General features: G+C 53.3%; 1 protein-coding gene across 1 annotated transcript in view; it reads right to left on the bottom strand.

Annotated features, from left to right (window-relative positions):
* TFDP2 (transcription factor Dp-2) overlaps positions 1-12340 on the bottom strand; it is a 421645-nt gene that overhangs the window by 143282 nt on the left and 266023 nt on the right. Inside the window, exon 7 of the mRNA XM_085633640.1 lies at positions 11489-11557. Within this exon, the coding sequence (XP_085489766.1) occupies positions 11489-11557 (69 nt within the window). The remainder of the gene's footprint in view (positions 1-11488; positions 11558-12340) is intronic.

Raw genomic sequence — 12340 nt, 5'->3', positions numbered from 1 at the left:
GGTATGCCGAGTGCCTGGCCCTATATGCAACCTGCTCCCATTCCTTGTGGCTCAGTGACCTGACCAGTTCCCTCTCCCAGCGCTCCCGTCCCGGATTATAGAAGTGTGAGGAAGGTGTTTGTAACAGCTGGTAAAGATCGGTTATCAGCTTCGCGTCGGACGTGCGAGTTAGAAGGGAGAAGTCTCCTATCAGCCGTCTCCCGCACCTGTAGGTGCAACGCCCAATGGCGGGCCTGTAGGTAACGCAACCTCTCGGTCTCCGGGAACGCGTACTCCTGTCTGAAGCGCACGAAGGGGATGAGCCCTTCTGGGTCGTACATATGACACAGGGCCCGACACCCCGCCGCTCGCCAGAGAGCGAAGGCCCCCCTCTCCAGTCCCGGAGTGAAGTCCGGGTTATCAATCAAAGGTGTGAGAGGCAAAGGGAATGTTGTCAGGCCGTGCGCGGCGTTGGTGGCATCCCAGACCCGCAGGGGCACCCTCGTGACGAAGGAGGCGTATAGATTTGCAGGGCGGTGAGCCCTACGGAGGAAAGGCACCTCTTGCAGGGGCCTACCCGCCACCGCTTGGTCCTGAAAGAGCCAGTGCTTGTCGGATTCCCACCTACTCCAGCGCCAGCATAGAGAGCGCCCTCTTCATCCTGGGCTTCTTGCACCGCCATATGAAACGCGCCAAGTCCGACTGCGTCTGCTGGATCCAGCCAGTAGGCGGCTGCAGCGGTAACGCCCTAAACAAATACAGAATCTGGGGCAAAACAGTCATTTTGATGGCAGCTATTCTGCCCACCCACCGGCCCATCTGCTCCCGAATCCTCCTGCCCAAGGCGGCATAATTAGACGCCACCATAGCCGGCAGGGTGGGGGCTAGCTGGATCTCTAGGTAGGGCACCAAATCCGTCGACCAGAGCATCGGGAAGAGGACCTGCAATGAAGTCCTAGTAGCTGGCGTGAGAGACACATCCAACGCCACCGACTTCCCCACGTTCATTTTGAAACCCGAGACCGCAGCAAAGGAGTCCAACTCCTCGAAACAGGCCGGAAGGGCAGTGAGCAGATCATCCAGCGACAGTATGACGTCGTCTGCATAAAGGCTAATGGCATGAGTGAAGCCCCCAAACCTCACCCCCTTTACCGCCGGGTTGGGACGTATCCATTGGGCGAAGGGCTCCATGTACAGGGCGAAAAGCAGGGGTGACAACGGGCAGCCCTGCCTCGTGCCCCTCTCGATGTCAAAACTCCTGGAGCTATAGCCATTCACCCGCACCACCGCCGTCGGGAATTTGTAGCAATTGAGAATCATTGATCGGAATCTGTCCCCTATACCCACCTTCCGCAGAACCTGCTCCAGATAAGGCCAGTGGACGCGGTCAAACGCCTTTTCCGCGTCCACTGAGAGCATCATTCTCTCCCCGGGAATTTGTGATGCCTTTTCTAAGAGGTGAACTATCCGCTTAGTGTTGTCTACCGTCTGCCTTCCCGGAACAAAGCCCGCCTGGTCCGGATCTATAAGTTCCGGTAGGTGGGGGGCCAATCGGGCCGCTAGGATCCCGGTGTACAGCTTGAGGTCTACGTTCAAAAGTGAGATCGGCCTGTAGGAACCGCATTGCGTCCGGTCCTTCCCCGGCTTGGGTTTAACTGTAAGAGAGGCTTGCAACAGGTCCGGCGGGATGGCTCCAGGGGCAGAGAACGAGTTGAAGAGGCGCGTGAGGAGCGGGGCCAGCGTCGCACAAAACGTTTTATAGAAAAGGGACGTGTAGCCATCCAGCCCCGGGGCCTTCCCGTGCTTAAGGTTGGCGATGGCGGAAATCACTTCCTCAACTCGTATATCCCTGTCGAGGTGCTCCGCCTGCAAAGGCGTCAGGGAGGGGAGGGAAACCGAGTCCAGATACGCCGCTGTCGCAGGTGCATCCGGGGGGTCCCCCGAGTAGAGGTCGGCATAGAACCGGCGCGGTGACCAGAAGATGATCCAGGCGCGCATAGGTTGTATGTGCGTGGGAGTAGTATGAATAGTCTCTATCAGTAGGATGCATGCGACGCCAGAGGTCATGGAGGTCCAGCTCCGCCAGCTGTGCCCTACACCCGGCCGAGAATTCCCCAGTTTGCGGAGAGCGATGCACGGATCTGTCTAAGGCCGAATCAAAGACCATATTAAGGTCACCTTCGAGGATAATGCGCCTGTCCTGTGTGGCAGTGACGTCCTCCAGCGCTGAGCGTAAGAAGCGCTCTTGTTGTTCGTTGGGGCTATACACGGATCCCACTGTGAAGTGGAGACCCCCCACCCTAAACCTGTAGGCTAATAGCCTGCCTTTCTGTTCCGAGTGTTTGTGTAGGACCTCTCCCCTAAACTGCCTGGCCACCAGGATCGCCACCCCCGCTGTCTTAGTGTTGCCAGAAGAGAAGAGTTGTGTCAGGAATTTGTGGGAGCGGAGCCTGTGACAGTCCCTGGGCAACAAGTGGGTCTCCTGAAGGAGGCAAATGTCCGCTTGGGTGCTTTCTAGTAGGGATAACACAGCCCGCCGTTTGACCGGGTTGTTGAGGCCCCGAACATTAAGTGTCATGATCTTAAGATTGGTGGGCGGCATAGGGGAGGACAGATGAGATAGCGCAGAGCCTCCGCATACGCAGAGTTCGTCTCAAGAGTGCCGCCGCCGCGGCCATAACCCCTGTGGTGCACTGGACGACCCCCCCTCCCCTCCCGGTTCCCCCCCAACTCCCCCGCTGAACCCCCAAACTCCTCCCTTTCCCCCCCTCAACCATACAGCCTATGCAAAAAAAAAAACACTCCCAACTAACAACCCCTTTGGCAACAATCCAACAACCCCTGACCCCCCCTCCCTCCTCCCTCCTCCCTCCTCCGACCCCCAACCCCAGTAAACCATAGTCCCAGTCGAGCCCCACGAGGGACAAGTCTGTGGTAAGTGACTTGAGTGGACGTCCAGCCACCGTCTCCTCCCCGCAGCCCCTCCCCCCCTGGAGCCCCCAAACCTGCAGTATGAAGTAGGCTGTGACGATCTCCCCCCGGAGTGTTCTTACGCTGTCAGCTCGACGTCACCGGCGGCAGTGTCCCTGGCCACATCGAGCACTGCGCCGGCCATGCCGGCCATGATGGTGGGTGAGTCCGGCCTGCCGGCGCAGTCAGAAGAGCGCCGCCCCGCCACCCGTTGCCAGCCTTCTCTAGTAGAGCGCCTCCGGCGCGGCGTAGTCGCGTCCTCTTCCGTCGCAGTGATGCCCAAGACCCCGCAGGTCTCCTGCAGGGAGCGTAGTTGGTGCAAAGTGCCATTCCACCGAAAAATGAGACGGAAGGGGTGACCCCAGGCATAGGGCGTTCCGTGCTCCCTCAGAAAGTCCGTGGCGATCTTGAAAGCTTTGCGTTTCTGAAGCGTTATGGCAGATAAGTCCTGATATAAAGCTACTGGGTGGCCTCGAAAGTTCAGGGATGGCCTCTTCCTTGCCTCAGCCAGGATGCGCTCCTTGAGTGGGAAGTCCGGGAGAAAGGCCAGAATATCCGTCGGTGGTGCCGACGCACGCCTCGGCTGCCCCACCCTGTGTGCTCTGTCGATCCGCATGGGGAAGTCCGCCGACTCTCCCAAGATCTCCCTGAACAGGGCCTGTAAGTAGCCGGCCACATCGGACCCCTCATCCGCGGATGGAACTCCCCGGACCCGAATGTTGTTCCGCCGGGATCTGTTTTCAAGGTCCTCGTTATGTGCCTGAAGATCGAGCTGTTGGTCCCGGAGGCGCAGCACCTCCTGCTGCAACTGTTCGTTGTCTTCGTCCCTCCTCTGGCCGGCACCCTCCACGGAAGCCACCCGCTCTCCCAGGCCATCCACCTCTCTGCGCACCTCCCGCATCTCACCAGCGACCTCCTGTTTCAGCGTTTGGAAGTCATCCCTGAGGGAGCTAAAAAGGGACTCCATGAAGGCTCTAGTGACCGGCGGCTCTCCCTCGCCTGTCTCCCGCGTACCCCCGGAGGAGCCCGGCGACGGCTGCCCCCTGTCCGCTCTCTGGTGGTTCCTGCTGAGCATCTCGTGGAGAGTGCAGTCCCCCCTCTTGCCGCCTCTGTTGCCTGCCATTGTCAGGGGGATGTAAATCAGCCGGCTCTTCCTGCGTCTCGGGTGCACAGCCGTGCGTGCCGCTGCTCGCCAGCAGTCCGCGCTATACCTCGGGGGCTCACCCCTCGCTCCTCCTGTCACCTGTCCTCCTCCCATGTCGGTCGATCGGGTGCCGCCGGCCCTCCAGCACCAGGGCCCCGCCGGGCCCACGCCCCGCTTCACGGGCCCATCGTCGCTACCCACTGCAGGAGGGTCTCCTCAGTCCGCAGCACTCTCGAGCCTTCAGCCCAGTTGCTGCCGCCGCCGGCCGCCGCTCCTCCCACCCCTGTGGGGCAGTGCGAGTCAATGGGGCCCCCTCCTCTTCGGGTCCCGCTCTGCAATCCTTTCCCGGCGGCAGCACCAGCCAGGGGGGGGGGAAACCGCCCCAGTCACTCTCCGGGTCTCGCCGGGCCCCCGAGGTCCTCCACCCGTCCCCCGGCTACGCAGGCCGTGTCCGGGACCTACTCCCTCCGATGGTTTCCTCCGCAGACCCCAGGCCGCTCCGCGTATGATGCCACGTGTCCTCTCCGGGGTCGCAAGTCGCCCGATCCAAGCCCTGTTCCACCACTGCAGGCCCCCGGGGCTCGCCGGCTACTCAGCGAAGCAACCGGCTGATCTCTGTGCTCCACAGGGGCGACTCCCCCAGACGGATGCGTGCCGGGCCCCAGGCCAGGCCGCAGGGGTGCACCCCGACCTCTTCTCCTGCCACGCTCACCCTGCGCGCTCTTCCTCGCTCCCCACCGGGCCCGGGACCTCTCCGCTGCTCCTCCTTTGGCATCAGGCGGCCGGCGGGGTCACCCGCCGGGGCCCCTGCGGACTCCAGGACCTTCCGCCGCCGTGCCGGCGGCCCCTCTCATAGGCTGTCCCTCCGGATTCCCTCCTCACTGGTGCCTCAGAGTCGTGGCCCCGTCGCCATCGCTCTCCACCTCGAGCGCCGATGTCCCGCCTGTAGGCCGCACTCCCGGCCAAGCGCAGTGAAATGGCGCCGGGCCCCGGGCTCGGCTCCGCCTCCAGCCATCTTCAAATGTCCTCTCCCTGTGAGGCTCCTCCGGCAATCCTCCTCCCGACCACGCCGTCAGGCGAGGTTGGATCACGCCGGCCCAGCCTCGTCAGTGCTCCGGTTCCACACCGTGGTCCGCGTCGGCAGGCTCCGGCTCTCGGCCCTACCTCCGCGCTGCTCCGTCCCGTGCTTGCTCTCCGTGGCCTCCAGCGGTGCTGTCCGGGGGCCACGCCAAGACCACAGCTGGGCCGCCAATATTCCCCCTCTTCCTCCGCAATCTCCCAGCAGACCAGGGGGAGATTCTGCTAAAAAGCGCGGTCCAGGGGCCTAGGGTCTCGGGAGCTCACTGAGAGTGCGACCGCTCACCTCGCCATCTTGGCCACGCCCCCACCTTTGTTTTTTTTAAGTGAATTTCTACATTGTTTCATTTTATTTCCTAACTGTAACTAGTAAGTGTCTCAGTGGGTGTGTGAGCGCCTGAGTGGGCCTGGGAGTGGCTGCTTAAGTGTCTCACTGGGTGTGTGAGTGGGTGCATGAGTGTGTGAGTGAGTGGGTGGGTGGGTGTGTGAGTGGGTGGGTGGGTGAGTGGGTGGGTGGGTGAGTGAGTGGCTGAGTGGGTGAGTGAGTGAGTGAGTGGCTGAGTGGGTGTGATAGTGTCTGAGTGAGTTTGAGGCTGCCTCCATAAGTGTGTGTCAGTCTGTGAGTGAGTGCATGAGTGTCCGAGTGGGTCTGTGAGTGAGTGCATGAGTGTCCGAGTGGGTCTGTGAGTGGGTGCATGAGTGTCCGAGTGGGTCTGTGAGTGGGTGCCTGAGTGGGTGCATTTGTGTCCGAGTGAGTGTCTGAGTGGGTTTGCGAGTGCCTCCATGAGTATGAGTTAGTTTGTGAATTAGTGTAGGAGTGTCTGAGTGGGTCTATGAGTGGGTGTATGCATCTCTGAGTGGGTGCATGAGTGTCGGTGAGTGGGTGCATGAGTGTCGGTGAGTGGGTGCATGAGTGTCGGTGAGTGGGTGCATGAGTGTCAGTGAGTAGGTGCGCGAGTGTCGGTGAGTGGGTGCATGAGTGTCTCAGTGGGTCTGTCAGTGGGTGCATGTCTGCAGGCAGGGAAAGAGATGAAACCTCCACTTCCAGTGGTGGGAGCACTTTGACAGCTCTCACCCGCAGGAACCGGATTGTTTGCTCTCACTTGGCAGGATCTGTCAAAGCGTCCGCCAAGTGAGAGCAAACTATTAATCCCGGGGGTGGGCACCCCAGGATATAGCAGGAGCGGGCCAGAGAGGTGGCGGATGCCAGGGCAATTAATAGCTCCAAGAGGAGGGGGGGTTGCATGGCCCCCCTCCTTTTTTATGCACGGGCCTGCCCCAGGGTGGTGGTGGTCCCTGGAGCCTTATATGGCCAAGGACGGCCCCCCATTCACTTCAAAATCTGTTTTTGGCCCCGGGGAGTAGATTGTACCCGGGGCACATGGGGCAGGGCGGCCCCCCTATATTATTTAATACTTTTTGCCCTGGGAGGTGGTGGTCTCCAGGGTGTGGGTGGTTTGGGCACCCCCATACTATTATTGTGAGATCCCTAGGGAGATGGTGGTCACCGGGGTTTGAAACAGCCCAGGAGAGGGGTCCGTACAGCCCCCCATCCATTAATTAATTAAAGCACAAGGAGGTGGAGGTCCCCGGGGGTCATTTGAGCCCATGGAGAGGGCGTTGCCCTCCTCCACTATTTAACATAAAGCCCCAGGGAGGTGGTGGTCCCCAGGGCCAAGGAGGGGGGCACATGCACCCCCCTCCTTTTTAAATAAAATGCCCCAGGGACCTGGCCAACCCGGGGCCCTTTTCAAAACAATGCTTTCTTGTCCTAGTGGGGTCCTTCCTACCCGGTCTCCTTTTCTTTCTTTTTGCGGGACTTGGCTGAAGCAGAGTCCCAGGATAGCTGCCAACACTTCCTGGTTGAATTGTTGGCAGCCAATCAGGGCTCTGCAGATCTCTGTACGAGCATGTCATTATTTGCGAAGTCATCACTTTTTATTTTTTTGCAGAGTTTTATATAGCGCGAACTTGACCCGAATCCGAATCGGGTATCAGAGCGCTTTACACAAGCACCAGTTACGTTACATGAGGACACACATTCATTTTTTGTTAGGCACGGGGAGATTAAGTGATTTGCCCAGAATCACAGGATGTACAGCATCACTACCGAGACTCGAACCCAGTTCCCCAGGTCCGAGGTCGAGCGCGCTAGCCATTAGGCCAACTCCTCTCCTCACGATCCTAGATATACAAATTTTGGGTTCCTTTAATATCTAGAAAACTACTGAACTGATTTTTACCAAATAACAAAAATCGCAATCTGTGGGCCAAAAGCTAGCTGTCTGCCAAATTTGGTGTAATTATGTTCAGCAGTTCGGGCTACAGCAGTGTCTAAAGAGTCTATGGGAATTAACATGGGAAACGCACTTTTTTTGCCCCCCTTTTCTCTGCCCCCGCTTGACGGATCACCCATAAACTTTCCATGCGCATTAAGACACACTATAACACTTTTTGGGGGAAAATTTTGTGAAGATTCGTCAAACTATGCCACAGATATAGGCAAGTCAAAAAAAGCCTCTACTATAGAAACATGGTCCTAACTACAACTACCTTCTGGCAACCATCAGTAGGTAATATATATACACACACACACACGCTTTTAAAATATTTAAATACAAGTTTCTATAGATGTTTGAATCTTTATATATGTAATTTAGATATACACATACATAGAAAGGTAAATGTAAACATTTTGCATAAACATGTGGGCTCATGTATTGACACAAACAATGTGCTTGACAATTTGTGGTGTTAGTTTTATTCTGTGTTGTCTTCCTTTCGATATGCAACAGCTTTGGTGGTAAGGCCCACAGGGGTCAACTCAGGACATATACAGCTGGAGCACTGACCCCATCAGCCCTCCCACTAGAGTTACCAGTGGCTAGCCCTCTGATTGAAGATGCCTTACTCCATCCGGGAATGAAGACACCATTTGTGGTCTGCCAGCTGACACCTGCTCAGCTCGTCTGCTCTGCTGGAGACAGTGAAACTGGAATCAACACCGACCTGCTTATTGCACTACCACATTGTGTTGTCTTTGAAGACCTGCCCTAACCTCCCAATGATAAGTGGAAGGAATGCTGTCAGACCTAGACTGATGGCTTGACGCAGCAGAAGATTTTTGCGACTGAATGAAGTGAGCTGGCCTCGAGCAGCCAATCGTCAAGGTAGTGGGAGATATATATACACACACACATACACACACATTTATACATACATACATAAATATAAATACACATACACACACAAACATACATTCATACATATTTGACAGCCGAAACGAGTCTTCTGCCCCCCGAGTAAATAAATCTATATCTATATTTCCAGCAAGACCGGTGTGGCTCGTCTTCTTTCCAAGTGGAACTGTGGGGAGAATCTCTTTTGCTATATATATATATATATATATGTTTTTCTTCTAAAAAGCGTTCAATAGGTGAAGGTCCTGTTTAGGCCCGAGTCCTCGGTCCTTCTTAGGTACGATGAAGTAGCACTCCTCTCTGCATTGTCTGGGACCAGTGCCCGCTCAATGCCACCCTTGGACAGCAGAAGGTTGACTTCTTGCCTCAAGATTGTGGAGTGATTCTCTGACAGTTGCTTTGATGTGGAGGGAGGCAGGTAGGGCAGGGAGGAAATAAAAGGAAGGGCGTAGCCCATTTGAATTATTTGCAAGACCCATCTGTATGTGATGGCTCAGCAGCCAGGGAAGACATTTAGTATCCTTCCTCCTATCAGCTGAGTGTAGGCCTCGGAGGAGGAAATGAAGCAGCTTGGCAGCCGTTGCAGCAGAAGAGAAGGAGTTAGAAGAATGTTGTCCCTGCATGTTCAAACCCCTTCAGATGCTGTCTAATCCTCTACCCCAAGGGAACTGGGTATGCTGCTGGAGTACAGGCTGGAAGTGCTGGCCTAGCCAACAAACTAGCCCCTGCGAAAAGTCCCCACATTTTCTTTAGTGCTGATAGAACTGTTTGACTGGAAGCATGACTCACCAGAATTACCCTATGCGGAGGCGGTCCTTAAATTGTTGAGCACTGGTCAGCTTTTTCTTCGAAGAATCTTGAGCCATCAAGGGGCATGCCCATCAAAGATGTTTGGACAACATCTATGGACCCCAGTTGATTTCATCCAGGCATGCCTTCTAAAACCGTTTGAGCCAGCAAGGTTCTGAGGTCTTTTGGGGTGGCAGGCAAGATGTTGCTGGTAATATCCCATAAAGAATGGGTGTAGCTGCTCAGAAGGCACACTTCACCAAAGGAACTTAAAGCTAAGCTAGTTGAGGTGAATATTTACTTTCCAAAGGCATCAATATGTTTTGACTCTCTGTTTGAAAGGCATTAGGATTAAATATACTTGTCGATGCCTGTACCACCAGCCTTTCAGGAGTAGAATGTTTTGTCAAAAACTTTGGCTCATTGGGAACCTGTCTATGGCATCTGGCTACAGGTGAATTGACTGGAGGACAAAAGCATGGTTTAGACCAAATGGACAAAAGTGTGTGTGTATGTGTGTAAGAGCGTCTGTGAATGGCAATAGCTGCTAAGAAGTCAGAATTTGATGAAGGATCTCAGTTTATAAATTTGCCTTGGTTTCAAAAGTAGGCAACTGTAAGTCTAGCACTTCTGCTACCCTTCACACTACTACTGCGAAATAGGCACTTTCTTTAGTTGATGGTTCAAGTGGTGAGGCCAACTCAGCCTCTGGAGATGCATCTAGGCCACTGACATTCTAAAAATCCAGGTAAAGGCGTTCATCAGTATAACGAGGAGGGGGCAGGTTTTCCACCTCGTTATTATCATAAGTATTGCAGGGAACATTTTGGATACCTTGAACTGCACCAGGGTCAGATCTGAAAAAAACTTCCAGTTCCTGATATTATTGGCATCAAAGTAGAGGACAAGGGTTAGAGGTTGGCTGAATAATGATTGGCTATGCTTTTTTATATTTCACGGCACGACACATACCTGGGGCGGGCAACGTTGGTTCGGGGGGGGGGGGGCAGAAGGGGGCAACGTTGGTTCGGGGGGGGGGGGGGGAGAAGGGGGGCGCAGATGGGCATTAGACTTTGGTCCAGGGCTGGTTCTATTGAAGTGAGCATCTGTGCTGGACACAGAAGTAGGTCCAAAGGGGTCAGTTGGTGTCAGGGGAGGTTCTGTCGGCGGAAGTTCAACTGGGGTCCCCTGTAGCTCCGTGGAGCCTGAATAAGTACAGGAGGGAGCTGCTACAGTTGAAGCACAGCCTTCTTGAAGGCCACTATTTGCTGCTGTGTTGAAATTTTGGGGGCCACTGGGACCAGTGGCAAGAACAGGTCAGAGTGAAAAGACACTTTTGAAGTATGAGCTTTTGATTGATGCCCTACTGTCTTCTCGTCTGATTTTGAGTGGCAGGATGGGATCTAATCCCCCTTAGCTTTCTTGCATGACGCGCTTTCTACTTTGACTTACTGGAAGAAATCGAGTGGGAACGGTGCTTTGCATGGAACCGCTCTCTTAAACTAGATCACAAGCAACCCTATGACTTGGAAGGGGAGTGGAACTTATGTTTCAACTGTTTCAGCAACATGGAGTTTTGCCTATTGCTCCTGGATCGCTTTCAGATGTATGAGGCCACGTTTATCGTACGACTTTGTGTAGTGACCGGAGCCTAACGATCATAGACACCCACATGCACATTCAGCACAGCTTGAATCCTGTCTTTTTTATGAGAGACATGTTACCTAGCACACTGTAGTAGAAAGAATTTTGAAGTGGTCAGAAGACAACAAAGTTGAGAGTAGAGCTTCGGATCCACGTCAAAGTGCACGGAAATAAAGGACGGGACATCAACGAGGAGGGCAGGGGTACATGCACCTCTGCTCTATCACTTCCAGGTGGTATGGGGTCACTGTTGAGCTACATGGCACTACCTGTCAGTGCATAGGAGCATTGCTGAAGAATTCTGCCACTCCACTCTGGAGCATGGGAATATTCTAACAGTGGGGAGAAGACTCCATCAGAAAGAAATCCATGTATGATACAGCTGCAGTTACACCACCAACTCATCATAAACAAAGCACAGTGTTAACTTCTTCTTCGAGGCATGAAAATAGTTGCATTTTTCAGACTAAGCACTCTGTGTTCAGAGGATCTCAAAGTGATTGGCTCAATTAGGTGACACAACAAAGTAACAGGATAGATAACAGAACCAGCTCTTGTACTACGGGTACAGCTGAGTAGACACAAGGATGGATACTTAGCCCATTCTTGAATAGGGTTCTATAGCAAAGGTAATTGGAGGAGAATATTATAGCAAATAAAAATGTTTTAACCATAAATGGTTTACCTGTAGTAGTAACTCCTGTAGTTGAGCTCGTTTCTGCTTTATTCGCTCCATTCGTTTCTGTTTCTCCACCTTTGAAGACAAAATACAAAAGCAAACACTGAAACATAAAACGCAGGGCACTAATCAAACAATTAGCTTCTCGTTTATCCTATATATCTGCTTGGCAGCCACAACCCTTTCGTTGTGGCCTATTAATCTGATTGATGTAGCTTATGTACTTGATGATGAGCCAGACATTCTGTGGCATTTCGCAAAATATGAGAGCCATTTCTTAATTGAATTTTACCAGCCACTCTAAAACAGATCAGCGCGTTTTCACTGGGATTGTCTACAAAGAAATGTGCTTATACTTTAGGCAGCTTTCCACTGCCTTTTCACAATCAAGATTTTTTTAAATCACATATTTCGGTCCACAATGAACAACCACATGTCACACGATGGAAGCAGCTATTTTGGATAGGGCGGACATTTTGATGATGAACATGAACAACAATTATGACGTGTGGGTTTAGATAGTCTCATATATGGAGAAGCACACCTTACTTAATAACCGAAGGAGGATGTTGAAAATATGAGCAGGCAATCTGCATCTGGAGTGATGATTGGAAATATATACAAACACTTACGCTATACAAATTCAACAACCAGTCTGGTGTAAAATACCAAACAACAAAACTAAAATGGACAGGTTGGTTTGTGCTATTTTTTGCAAAAGCATGATTTAGACTGCTGCGAGATAAAATAGGCTATTTGTCACTTTAAGAATGGTAGGAAAAATTTTAAAAAATAAAAGATTTTAATTTTGTTGAAATTAAGAGGCCTTAACGACTGTAAAAAAAAAAACATTGTTCG

This window comes from Triturus cristatus, chromosome 11 (assembly GCF_964204655.1).
Source record: "Triturus cristatus chromosome 11, aTriCri1.1, whole genome shotgun sequence".
NCBI lineage: Eukaryota > Metazoa > Chordata > Amphibia > Caudata > Salamandridae > Triturus > Triturus cristatus.
The sequence above is the reverse complement of the archived record's forward strand: the minus strand, read 5'-3'. Positions and strand labels throughout refer to the sequence as shown.